Genomic DNA, 13,314 nt, shown 5'->3' on the forward strand with positions numbered 1-13,314 from the left:
TTATTTATATTAATATTTTATAATATTTTATGATAAAATATTAATACTGATATTATTGATGGTAATATTAACATATTAGTATTAATGTTATTGGTTATTGTGTTAATATGCATAATAATATACATAATATGCAGTGGAAATATGGAATTGCTTAATATGCAATTCCATTTCTGGGTTTATCATATCCAAAAAAAGTGAAAGCAGTACTGAAAGAGATATTCATAAAATGGGCATGGTGGCACACGCCTATAATCCCAGCACTCAAAAGGCTGAGGCAGGAGGATTGCTGTGAGTTTGAGGCCAGCTTGGAATAAATAGTTCAAGGCCAGCTGGAAGTAAATAGCGAGACCCCATCTCAAAAAAAAAAAAAAAAATGCAAACAAACAACACCCCCAAAAGAGATATAATCATATTCTTTTGATCATAACAGCATTATTCACCATTAAATAAAAATTACAGGAGGCCACTCTTTTGGACTAGGCTTCTACACTGGGCCCCAGCAGACCTGATTGAAAATAAAAATAATGTCATTGTACTGAAGTCCCATACTTCCACACTGTTGGTTTTTTTGGTACCAGGAATCAAACTCAGGACCTTGCGCTTGCTAGGTAGGCGCTTGTGCCCCTAAGCTATATCCCCGGCCCCATGCCACCACACTGAAATTTAGTTGTTATTTGACATTTTGAGAAATCATGACAATGCTTCTGAATGGGCATAATAAAGTTATTGCACCTTTAAATCCTTATCAAAGAAATAACTGGAGTATTTGATAGCTATTTTTTCTATTGTCTGTCTCCCTGTTTTTGACTTAGGAGGAAAGTAACATTGAAATGACCACAAGAATAAAGAAAAAGTAAAAAAGTCAGGCTTGGTGGTACACACCTGTAATCCCAGCACTTGGGAGGCAGAGACGGAGGAGCAAGGTGAGTTCGAGGCCAACCTGGGGTACACAGTGAGTTCAGGGACCACCTGCATTTAAAGCAAGACCCTGTCTCCAAAAAAAACAAACAAAGAAATCATGGCCAAGACTAATCTGCTCTTTATTTGTTTCCGCTTTTTTCAGCCTTTATCTATAAAACCAAATTCCACTCAGATCATCAGAACATTTGTTCTATTTTATGAAGAAGTGTTCTCCAATTCTAGCAATGCAAATGAAATCAACTGAGTTCCTTAGAATTAAATTTGACGTCACAGTGGCTCCAGTGTCCATTGATAGATGAGTAGATGCACAAAACACAGTCTAGCCATATAATGGAATACTGACTGTTCAACCTTACACAGGGCGGAAATCCTGTGATCTAAATTGGATCTGAAGTACGTTACTCCCCCACACTCATGTGCCAGAGGCTTGATTACCATCTGATGGGCTTTTGGGGATGGATTGGATCATGAAGGCTCTAAGAAGTGGATTAATTCACTGACAAGATCATAATTTGATCGCATTATTGGGAGGTGATGGAAACAGAAGGTAGGGACAAGTTGAAGGGAGTGGGGTCACGGGAATGTGATCCTGAGGACTTTATCTGGTTTCCAGTCCCTTTCTCCCTCTCAGTCTGTCTTGGCTTCTTGGCTGCCACGAGGCAAGCAGCTTTCTTCTGTCACATCCTTCCACCAAGATATTTCTTCTGCTTTGGAACCCCCGCTACCACGGACTAGACTACAACCTCTGAAACTGTCAGCTAAAATAAATAAATGTTTTTCTTTGGGGGTGGAGCAGGGATTCCCTATGTAGCCCAGCATGGTCTCCAACTGGTGGTTCCTCTGCCCGTCCCCTGAGTGTTGGGAAGGCAGGGGTGCACCCCCTCGCTTGGATTTCTCCTTAAAGTTGAGTTATGTCCAGTATTTTGTCACACCCATGAAAAGCTGACTAATACAGCCGGACATACTCTACAACACGGATGAACATGATGCATACTGGAACAAACTAGTCATAAAAGGACAAATCCTATAGGATTCCACTTACATGACGTAGCCAAATTCATACAGACTAGAATAGCGGGGCTGGGGATTTAGCTCAGAGGCACAGCGCCTGCCTGGCAAGCTCAAGATCGTGAGTTTGATTCCTGGTACCGGAAAAAAAAAACAAAAAACAAAAAAGCAAGCAAGCACAGACTAGAATAGCATGGCCAGGCCTGCTGAAGGGGAGTGCAGAATTAGTGTTTCCTGGATCCCTCTTTCTGTTTTGCACAACGAAGAGTTGCAGAGATTCTTGAGACATCCACGCTAAAGTTTCTAAACGCTACGGCGCAGTGCACGTACAAACGGTCACGACCGTCAACTGCATTTAACCATAAAGGACAAAATACCTCCCAGCAGGCTCAGGAGCGCCCACACCCCAACCGGCTGAAGGGTAGAGGAGGTCGTGAGTGGGATAAAGTTTCTGCCCAGCAAGGCGCGTGAAGCCAGGACACGATTAAACTCCGGGCGGGTGAGCGCCGGAAGGGCGGGGCCTAGGGAGGCTGCGGCCCGGAGGCCGGGCGCCACCGAGACTCACCTCCTAGAGGGGCCGGAAGCGGGCTGTTGGGGCGGCGCAATTCCGCCAAGAAGTTGAAGTAGGCGCGCGGAGCCAAAGTCATTAGAGCTCTAGGCTGCCCGGACGCGTCTGAGCTGTAGTGAGGCTCTGGGACCCCCTTGCGCCTCAGGCGTTCCAGCCGGGTTCTAGCTGCGCTGCGCCGGAAGCCTGACTCGAGTCTTCCCACCGCCGCCGCGAGGCCCCCAGGTAAGCTGGCGCAGCCCTGTCCTGCCCCTCTGCCTTCGCCCCAGCCTGCGGGCCATCTCTTCTGCCAGTAATAGTTTTACCCTTTGACTTACATTGGTGCCTTCGTCGTAGCCCACTGCACTGTGTATGTGGGGCTGTTTCTGTTTTTGCCCTTGGCCTGCATGTCCGTCTTTATGCCGCCTCCTCCCGGTCTTGGTTACTCTAGCTTTACAGGTGTGATGCTGGAATAATCCAAGGCTGCCTGCGGCGGCAGCCAGTACAGGGCCAGCACTACTCTGGAGCAGAGTAGAAAGAGTTGTGGAATTGGAAGGAAGAAATTAGGCTCGTTCAAGGGCCGGCCTTGAATAAGACGGAGGGGTTTTCTCCTCAAAGTTCCATTTTGAGGGGCGCAAAGAGCAGAAAGGAGGAGCAGAGCAGGAAGTCTACATGCTGAGAGGTCTCTTGATCATACAGAGTTTATCCCTCATCCTCTGTCCTTCCCCCATTTCATCCTGCGGAACTGGGGCTTGAACCCACGGCCTCAGCCCACTTGCCTCGGGCAAGCGCTTTATCACCTTCCCCCCCACACAAACACACACGTACAGTTTCTTTTTTTTTTCAATTACAATAATCGCGCGTCGGATAAACCTCATTGGCTACGGTACTGCCACTGTGCAAAGCTCACACAGTTTTTAACGTAGGGTCTGTCTAAATTGTCCAGGCTGGCCTTAAAGTTGTCATCCTCCCGTCTCAATTCCTGAGTAGCTGGGATTACAGGGGTGGGTCACCACAACATCCTCTGGCTGTAGGTCCTTTTAGATATATGTAATACTTTTCTTGGGAGGGGGGTGTCCCGTGGATTGAACTCAGAACCTTTGCACTGAGCTACATTCCCAGACCTCTATTTTTATTTTATTTTACTTGTTTTTTGTTTTCTTGAGACGGGGTCTGGCAGTGTATTTAAGGCTGGCCTTGAATCTGCGGCAGTCCTCCCGCCTTAGCCTCTGGAATGCTAAGATTACAGGCGTGTGCTACCACACCTGGGTTATTTTTAAATTTCAAGATAAGATTTAGTTACTTTTGGAGCCCAGGCTGGGCTCAATCTCGAACCTGCTGTCTCAGTTTTCCAACCTGTGGGGATTATAGTCTTGCACCACCACACCCAGTTCAACTACTTTTTTGACATTTAAAGCTGACATCAGTTTGTTTTGTTTTAATTGTTACATAGAACTAAAGCCTAAAGAGAGGCATTACAAAGGTCAACAAATACAAGCTGTGTAATTCTAAAAGATTTAGCAGTTAACATTTTAACCATTTAGGAGGGTCTTCTGTTTAGAATGCCAGGCAAAAGAGACACCACATAAAAAGATTAGGGTGGTACAACAACCTTTCTTTCAGAAAGGTAAAAAAGCAGTAACTGCCAAGGATAACTCTTGAGGAGACACCCTGTTGTAGGTAGTGTTAAACTCAGACAGTGTGGCTGGACATGGTGAGGAATGCCTGTAATCCTAACACTTGAGAGGCTGAGGCGGGAGATTTGCCACAAGTTCAAGCCTAGCCTGGGCTACATAGTGAATTCAAGGTTAGCTTGAACTACATAGTCAGACCTGGCCTCAAAAAAAAAAAAAAAAAAAAAAAAAGGTTATTCTTGGGCTTTGCATTTCCATATATTATTTTTATAATTATCCTGTTAATTTCTACAAAAGTCTGTTGAGGGGGCTGGGGATTTAGCTCAGCGGCAAAGCACCTGCCTGGCAAGCGCAAGGTCGTGAGTTTGATTCCCGGTACTGGAAGAAAAACAAAAACAAACAAACAAAACCACAGAAGTCTCTTGGTGTTTTCATGGACTTGTGGAATCTGTAGATCAGTTTAGAGAGAGCTGAAAACATCTATAAACATGGGTGTGAAGATGTGGTTTTGGAGACAGGGTCACTATGTAGCTCAGGCTGGCCTTGAACTCACTATATAGTCCAGGCTGGCCTCAAACTCCTCCTGCCTCAGCCCTGAAAGTGCTGGGATTATGTGCCACCATGCCCAGATCCCACGGGTAATTTACCCATTCCCTGATACATTTCCTCCTGACATCCTTGGAATCTGAAGTCAATGTCTTGTTTTGAGGTACTCGGGATGGAACCAAGGTCTTCACACTGAGCTACATGTATCTTCAACCCTTTTTTTATTTTTTATTTTGCAAACAGAGTCTTGCTAAATTGCCCATGTTAAACTCAAATTTGAGATTAATCCTCTTTCCTCAGTGTCCTTAGTGCTGGGATTACAGGAACATGCCCCCAAGCCCAGCTTTCTGTATATATTCTTAAACAATGAAATATCATTCAGCTGAGTAAACAGTCAAATTTGTTTTCTCTGTGCAATCACACTGTAATGAAATTATTCCCTCTGATCATTTTTCCTTGATAAAAATCCTATGCTTTCAGCCTGCCAATTTCCACATGAAAGCTAGCTTATTTTCAGGTTTGGTAACATCGTCACAAAATTTTTCCATTCCTTCTGCTCCTAAACTTTATCAGAATCTGCGTACTCATAAAACCAAGCCAGGCACTTGCTTAAAAAATGTTCCTTTCCTTTTACTAGTCTGGCCAGGGGTTGGGATCTGCAGTAGCTGGGGATTTTTACATCTTTGGGTGCAGGGGTAGAGATTTTACATTTTTTCAGGCCTCTATATTCTGCTACTGGCTGCCACCCTGGAGGATTTTTTCTTCACTGTCATCTTCTTCCCTACCTGACAGAGTACACAGGGGAGCCAGGAAAGGACATTGGTGTCCCCTGCAGGTCCCTTAGCTTTGGCACTGGTTCCTAGAAACAGCAGCAGGCGGAGGAGCAGAGCCACCACCCCTCACTGGCATGGCCCAGCTGCTTCCCATTCCCAGGTCTCGTCTTGCTTGTGGACATTATGGTTCGGTGTCACTAGAAAATAGCACTGCTGGTGCAGGACCTCCACTAGTTACAGGAAGCCCAGAATTTCAATTATGGTTTTTCTCCTTTGTCCTACTAATGTGGTAAATAGTGTTGGTTCATTTATGATTGACATTAGAAAAGTTGGGGCATTGTCTTAGTTAACTTTCTTGTTGCTGTCAGGACAAAATACCTGACAATCATAAGTTAAAGGAGGAAAGGTTTATTTTAGCTCACAGATTATAGAGCCCATAGTCTAGTTGTAAGGCAGTGCAGCATGGCAGAGGAGAGACAGTTCATGGTGGGGCAGGCAGGAAGCAACAGGCCTTTCTTTCCTTGTTTAATTATTTACTTTAATAAATTAAATAAGTACTTCAATAATTAATTTAATAAATACTTTAATAAATTTATTTACTTAGGTTTTAGTTTTTTGAGACAAGGTCTCACTATTTAATTCAAGCTGGCCTCGAACTTGAAGCAATCCTCCTGCCTCAGCCTCCCGAGTGCTGGGATTACAGGGATGTGCCACCATACCTGACCCATTCTTTTTTTTTTTTTTTTGTCTTTTGAGTCAGGGTCTCACTATGCAGTTCAGGCTGACTTTCAGCTCACTTTGTAGCCCAGGCTGCCTCAAACTCTCAACTATCCTCCTGCCTCAGCCTCCTGAGTTCTGGGATTACAGGCATGCGCCACCACTCCTGGCACTTGGCCCATTCTTTCCTTTTTATTTCACCCAGACTACAGCCTATTGCTTGGAGCACACACACACACACACCCAGGGTAGGTCTTCCTCCTTCAGTAAATCCATCACCCACACCCATAACTCTGCTAAACCAATCACTGGACTGATCCAGTATCACACACCTGCTATCCAGCCACCTCCCAAAAGCCCCACCAGACTTTGGAGGACCTCTAGATACAAGCTATAACAGGCAGCCATTGTGATTAAAGTTGATGCCATGCTCTTGAAAGGAAAAACTCAGTTTATTGAGGATTTATAGACAGAAAGGAGCTTGTCTGGGCAGCTGCAAGAGAAAAGACTCCCTGCACTCTGAGGCAGACGTAAGGGGTTTATGTGCTGAGCTGGACAATGGTGGGCCAGGTTTAACCAGAATATACCTGGTCTTTCTGAAAAACCATCTTGGCCTTGCATAACCACACTGAGGACTATCTTAATTCTCAGGTCAGCTGGCAGACAAAAATGCCATCTTACGGCCATGACAAGGTGGATCCCTACAAACTGCAAGTTGGAGAATATATAAAAATGTTTAACAGGTGTAACTAATAAGTCTCTGGAGGAAGAAGAGATAGCGATTATGAGGGGAGGTAGGTATAGGTAACACCACCGAGCAGGGGCTGGCTGGGTAGTCTCTTACAGGGGTTGGGCCTCCCAAACTTCTGGTCACTGGCTCCACCCAATAAAAAACAAAACAACTTTGTGCTCGCGCATAAACTCACTTGATCATGATGTAGAATTCTTTTTATATATATCTGGACTTGGCATCCTGGTATTTTAGGAACATGTGGGTCTTTGTGAGAGAGATTGGTCTATCCTAGAATGTTAAGGTTTTGGCTCAGGGTTGTGCTGACCTCACTGGAAAAGTATAACAGGTAGAGCCTAGACTTCCTTGGCTTTGTCAGTTTAGTAATGTCTTTTTAGAGTTTGTCCATTTCATGGAATTGCTGAACTTGTCAGCATAAAGTTGTTCATCATGGCCCTTGAGGGGCCTCCTGCTGTCCATAGGATTAGTAATGAGACTTCCTCTTTTCATGTCTGATGGGGGAATAAGGTATAGACTGTTTTCCCGAAGCTTCTTTTTTGCGTGACTTGGGACGGGCCTGGGGGTCCAGCTTCACTCTAGAAACACAAGCCTGGGGCAGAAGCACTATCCCTGCAGCAGGTTGGGGAAGCAACTGGCCCACCCTAGAAACTCAGTACAGATTAGTGTGTTTGCTAGGGCTGCCTCATTTTTAATGTGAGGGAGATTGACCTGTGGCCTCTGGTGGGAAAGTGCCTAGGGACGTTTTTCACATTGGGAACAGCCAGCTTGCCCACCTGGACCCCCAGTGCCTCTGTTGGGGTTTTAGTCCCAAGCTCTCTAGTGGCAGGTCTGCAGCTGAGCTGTTAGCGTTCAGCCCGAATTGGCTGCTCTCAGCCTCACCTAGTGACAGATCTGTCTTGGTTACTTTTCTCTCGTTGCTGAGACAAAATATCCAGCGCTCAAAATGAAGGAAGGAAAGGTTTATTTAGCTTACAGTTTGTGGAGGTTTCAGTCCGTACTTGGCTGGCTCCGAGGCAGAAGGTAGCAAAGCAACAAGAACAAAGGGGGGAATGGCAGCTGAACAGCAAAGCAGCCAGAGCAAAAGGGAGGAATGGTGGCAAGCAACCTCTTTCCCTCCCTTACGCCCTCCTCTTCCACAGGCTCAGGATGTATACAAAGTAAGCACCCTGGCTTCCTGCTAAGTCACTTAGCCAAACCTCTAGACTCCCCAAGTTGACACACTGTGGCCTCTGGTGGGAACGTGCCTGGGGATATTTTTCACATTGGGAACAGCCAGCTTGCCCACCTGGACCACCCCCCCTCCCCATGCCTCTCTTGGGGTTTTAGTCCCCAGTGGCAGGTCTGCAGCTGAGCTGTTAGCGTGCAGCCAGAATTGGCTGCTCTCAGCCTCACCTAGTGACAGGTCACACCTGCTTCTCGATGTTGCAGAGTTTTTGTGCATCCTGTGTACCTCCCTGGCCAGTGCACACCGTAGCCCTGTGGGAGGGGGTGCTGCTGGTTTTTCCTGAGCTCCCTGGAATTGCAGGTGGGGGCAGCCTCCAGTGGCTAGGTGGGGTTCCTAGGGCTGCTCCTCATGCTGGTATACTTTGTTTCCCCAGAGCAGCTGCTTCTGGCACCTGCATGTCCCCAGGGTGGGCAGCTACTGCTGTTCCCATGGATGTGTCCCAGGTAAGCCCACAGCCTCCCTCTGCCCAACAAGACCCCCAGGCCCCAGCGCAGGCAGGGAGGCTTCCTGCCTGGGTCCGCCTTTTTGCTTGTTCTCTTTTCATGAGGATGGAGGAAAAGGAAAAGAATCTAGTTTACATACATTATGAGCAGAATAGATGTGATAGTAAGCTTAGAAAATCTGTTTGAGTCTCTTAGGTGCTGTCTTAGGTCTACTACAGCTACAAAAACAAAGTACTGCCAGGGAGATAGCTCAGCAGCACAGTGCCTGCCTGGCAAGCGCAAGGTCCTGAGTTCAATTTCCAGTATTCCTCCACCCCTCAAAAAAACCCAGTCTGGGCAGCTTAAACAGAAGGAAGGCGTTTACTTCTCTGTTCTGGGGCTCCAAGTCTAAGATCGAGGTGCTAGCGTATTCAGTTTCTAGTGAGGGCTGCTTCCTGGCTTGTAGAGACCGTCTTTGCACTGTGCCCTAATGTGAGGGGAGAGAGCCAGGGAGGCCTCTGCTTTCTTATGGAGATTTACTACCCTTTGTCAGGGGCCCTGCTATAGGAACTCATTTAACCTTGCTTCCTTCCTTAGAGGCCTCGTTTCCACTATAGTCAAAATGAGGGCTAGGATAGCATGTGAATTTGGGGGACACAGACATTTTGTCCATAACTAGTGCCTTCGCTGTGCTTAGCTGTGTGCTTCTTGGGCTGTTCTTCCCTGGAAATCACCTGCCTTTACCCCTCCTGTGGACTCCTGGGTTTCAGCACCTCTGTCTCTCTTGCCGTCTCTCAGGAGCAGGTAGTCCTGGAGCCACCATGCATGTTTCAGTTGCCAGTGACCTTCGAGGATGTGGCCGTGTACTTCTCAAGGGAAGAGTGGGAGTGTCTCAGCCTCAGGCAGAAGGCCCTCTACCGGAATGTGATGCTGGACAATTTCAGGAGCGTGGTAGCACTGGGTGAGATTGCATGTGGGGTTCAGAAGCTGGGGATCCTTCCTGCATCCAGTCTGGTTCACACAGAGATGGGGTGTTGGTGTCTAGACTCCCTTCTTCCTGTCCTGTCTGTATTCTAGTGGCTTCTCCAGGAATCTCTTAAGAATGGTTCACATTATGCTGACCCGGAACTAGCCTGAGCCACACCCCGCACTTTGTCTTCTACATTAATGAAACACTGTTTCTCTCTTTTGAGAAGGATTTTGCGGCCCCAGACCAGACCTTGTCTCTCACCTGGAACAGTGGGATGAGCTGTGGATTGAGGACTGTGAGAGGGCTGAGCTTCAAGAAGCACAGAGTGGCCCCTGCCCAGGTGAGCACCATGGGGTCTGGCCTGGGCTTGGCTGGCTCAGCCCTACACCGCCCTGTGGATCCCCAGCACACAGCCCCAACCAAGGGTCCCTTCTCCTCCCCCCGGGAGAAGGACTGAAACTGTCCACATGAGGGGCTACAAGCACACAGGCCAGGCGTGGTAGTGCAAGCCTAAAATCCCAGCACTTGGGAGGCGGAGGTGGGAGGATCATCACAAGTTTGAGGCCAGCCTGGGCTACATAGCAAGACCTTGTCTCACAAAAAAAAGAAAAGAAACGGTGGCAGCAGCCACTTTCCTGCCGGAACCCTGCTAGGACAGACATTATGTGTGCAGGGCCAGGGGTGGCTTAGGGAGGTAGGAAGGGGTGTCTGTGACGATTCTGTGGAAGGTGTCTGAGGCCCGGCTGTGATGGCCACCTGGGCCTAAGGCCTGAGGTACCTGCTCCTGGTGGGGGTTTCCAAGCATGTGGCCGGGCCAAGCATGTGGCTGTGGGGAGGTTCTTCATTCCACGTGTCTGCTCAGTAGTGCTCCCTCCCTCCAGTAAATGAGGCGGTGGTCTCGGTAGTGGCTATGTAAGTTTTTGGGCTTTTTCCCTTTGTTCTGCAGTGTAGGGGTAGCATGCATGACTTCGTGTGTGCTAGGCCAGTGCTCTACTGTGTAGCTACTTTCCAGCCCCAGGTTTTACTTTTTTCCTTATATCCCCTCACAAGTGAGATCAAGCAGCTCCGTGCCTCAGACAGACTGAGAGGTCCCTGGATTACGTGTAGCCGCAAGCTGGGGAGGGTATCAGGTCCTACACTGGGGCAGCTTATGGCTCGGGAATAAGTGGTCTGTATTTTGGAGCTCTTCTTCCAGCCAGGGCAGGCCTGCTGGTGGATACGTGCACGTTTAGAGGACATTCTCTTGGGTCAGTTGTTTGCTAGGTAGATACACATGAATATATGCTATTGGGCTATTTAAACCAACTTACAGTACTTCACTATGCTGGTCACAGCAAGGTTGGTCTAGCTGCTATCTAGTTGGGTGAGCATTTCAACTGAGTTCATTTTAAGTGTCCCGGTATTAGTAGTTTTCACTTGTCTCTGCCTTAAACACATTTTCTTATAACTCATGCCACTTTTTGGAGTGACTCCCTAATTAGATTGAAATGAGTTGATTTAACATTTGCTAGCTTTTCCTATACTGGCCTGTCCCTGGGCCATCTAACCTATGCAAACGTTTTGGTATCTTCCACAGGGGCGAGGAAGCTGGCTGACCACGGGAGGCGCTACCGCCAGCTGACTTGGGCTCACGAGAAAATCCCCCTGCAGGGAAGAGTCCCAAACACGCCCCCCACAAGTCATACACACTTTCCCAGAGCTGCTTTGGGGCAGAGGGCAGATGAGCTTATAGCTCTGCAGGCCCAGGTGTGTGGTGAGTCCTGCAGGCAACAGCCAGGCCTTGGGGAGCAGCGCAAGGGCAGCACTGGACCGCAGGTGTTTATCTGTGGCACATGTGGGAAGGTACTGAGCTGCCATAGTCGGCTGGCTGCCCACCAGATGGTGCATTCTGGTGCCAGGTCCTTCTCGTGCCTCGAGTGTGGCCAGGCCTTCCGCTGGGTCTCGAACCTCCTGCGCCACCAGAGGAACCACACGAGTGAGAAGCCCTTTTGCTGTGAGCTGTGCGGACAGGCCTTCAGCCTGAAGGACCGTCTAGTGCAGCACCGAAAGGTGCACACGGGGCACCGGCCCTACGAGTGTGGTGCCTGTGGCAAGGCCTTTAAACAGAAGTCTAACCTGCTGCGCCACCAGCTGGTGCATACTGGTGAGAGGCCCTTCCACTGTGCCGTCTGCAGCAAGGACTTCCGCACCAAGGAGAACCTCAGCCACCACCAGAGGATCCACAGTGGTGAGAAGCCCTATACCTGCTCTGAGTGTGGCAAGGCCTTCAGGTGGCCCAAGGGCTTCAGCATCCATCAGAGGCTGCACCTGACCAAGAGGGTCTATGAATGCGAGCACTGTGGGAAGGGCTTTCGCCACCTGGGCTTCTTCACACGGCACCAGAGGACCCATGGGCACGGCGAAGTGTAGAGGTGCCTGGGTCCAGCAGTGCTGTACCCTGGCCAGAAGATGGGTCAGGGGGACAAGTTGGCAGCAGTCCCTATCTAGCCTGGAAGAGCCCTTCTTTCTCCTTGAAACAACTGTTCAGAGCTTCCTGGATCCCCCAAGTTCTACCAGGAAAACTGCTGTCGGGAGGGGGATCTGGAGTGCATCATCAGAGCCACAGTGCTATTTCCTAGGTACCCTGGGCCCAGGATGGTCTTGAAGCTATGTGCAGTCCTGAGCGAGTGGACAGAGAAGTTCCTGGCATTTTGCCCTTCCCAGCATCCATGGCTCCGCCCAGGAACCAAACCCCGCCCAGAGTGTCACTCCTGTGCACTTTAACTTCCTTTCCTTACTCTTTTCCCCTCACCTGTGCTTTCTCCTGTCTTCCGTCTGGCCTAAACAAGGCAGCTTTAATTGCACAGAATCAAAGACCCTTCTGCAGGCTTCACAGGGGGGACTTTGAAATGAGCACCTTTGTAATGTTGCAAGCCTTAAAGGATTATGGAAAGACCTGGACTCACGTTCAGGGTGTGTGACAGTGCACTGCATGTGTGGGGAAAATATCCTGTGTGTACAGGACAGTCGCAAGTCTGTCAAAGCTTCATCCTCACAGGGCTGCTCTCTGGTGTGGTTTCTCAAATTCAGATTGACTCTCAGGTTGTGTTTTTGGTAAAACGGCATCGCATCTTCTATTTATTTGTGCTTATTAGGTTGTGATTGGGGAAGGCTATTCCCAGGCTTGGGTGGGGACCCCTGTGGATCCTCTGAACAGCCCTCTTGCTTTAGGCCCAGACCTCTGCCCAAGGGCAGAACGGTCAGAGTGCCAGTTGGAGACAGCTAGAGCCTCTGCTTCTGGGTATGTGGGCAAGGACTAGACACCAGCCCTGCATCCTCATGGGGCCATGAGCCATCGTGATCCTGCCAACTGGGATTATTCAGCTTAGCCCTGGGTCGAACTCAGGATCTTGCACTTGCCAGGCAGGTGCTTGTGCCGCTGAGCTATATCCCCACCTTTTTTGTCTTTTTGAAATAGGGTCTCACTATGCAGTTCAGGCTGGCCTTGAGCTCACTTTGTAGCCCAGGCTGGCCTCGAACTCGCAATGATCCTCCTGCCTCAGCCTTCCGAGTGCTAGAATTACAGGTGTCTACCACCATGCCTGATTGGTACACTTTAGATATACATAGTAATAACAAAAAAACCCAACAATAAAGATATACATAGTAATCACATTCATCATAGGGAATTTATACCTGTATATAATATATCTTGATTTTTCTTCTTCCGCCACATGTAACTTCATCTAGCTGGGGATATAGCTCAGCAGCACAAGCATCTGCCTGGGAAGTGTAAGATCCTGAGGTCCTGAGTTCAATTCCCG

The 13,314-nt window shown here is 48.4% G+C and overlaps 1 protein-coding gene across 4 annotated transcripts; it reads left to right on the forward strand.

The window, feature by feature from the left end:
- The first annotated feature begins 2,483 nt into the window (after nt 1-2,483).
- Nucleotides 2,484-12,627, forward strand: Znf707 (zinc finger protein 707). Of its 4 annotated transcripts, XM_005395798.2 has the most exons (6): nt 2,484-2,719; nt 6,795-6,937; nt 8,493-8,562; nt 9,340-9,502; nt 9,738-9,851; nt 11,088-12,627. In XM_005395798.2, exons 3-6 carry the CDS (start codon nt 8,515-8,517, stop codon nt 11,918-11,920), a joined length of 1,158 nt encoding a protein of 385 aa, XP_005395855.1. In that variant the 5' UTR covers nt 2,484-2,719; nt 6,795-6,937; nt 8,493-8,514; the 3' UTR covers nt 11,921-12,627. The 4 variants fall into 4 exon arrangements, with proteins under 4 accessions (XP_005395855.1, XP_005395854.1, XP_005395856.1 ...); XM_005395797.2 differs by lacking the exon at nt 6,795-6,937; XM_005395799.2 differs by lacking the exon at nt 6,795-6,937 and having other exon boundaries at nt 8,498-8,562.
- Nucleotides 12,628-13,314: the final 687 nt, after the last annotated feature.

The sequence above is a fragment of the Chinchilla lanigera genome, unplaced genomic scaffold, assembly GCF_000276665.1.
Source record: "Chinchilla lanigera isolate Chin_1 unplaced genomic scaffold, ChiLan1.0 scaffold00053, whole genome shotgun sequence".
NCBI lineage: Eukaryota > Metazoa > Chordata > Mammalia > Rodentia > Chinchillidae > Chinchilla > Chinchilla lanigera.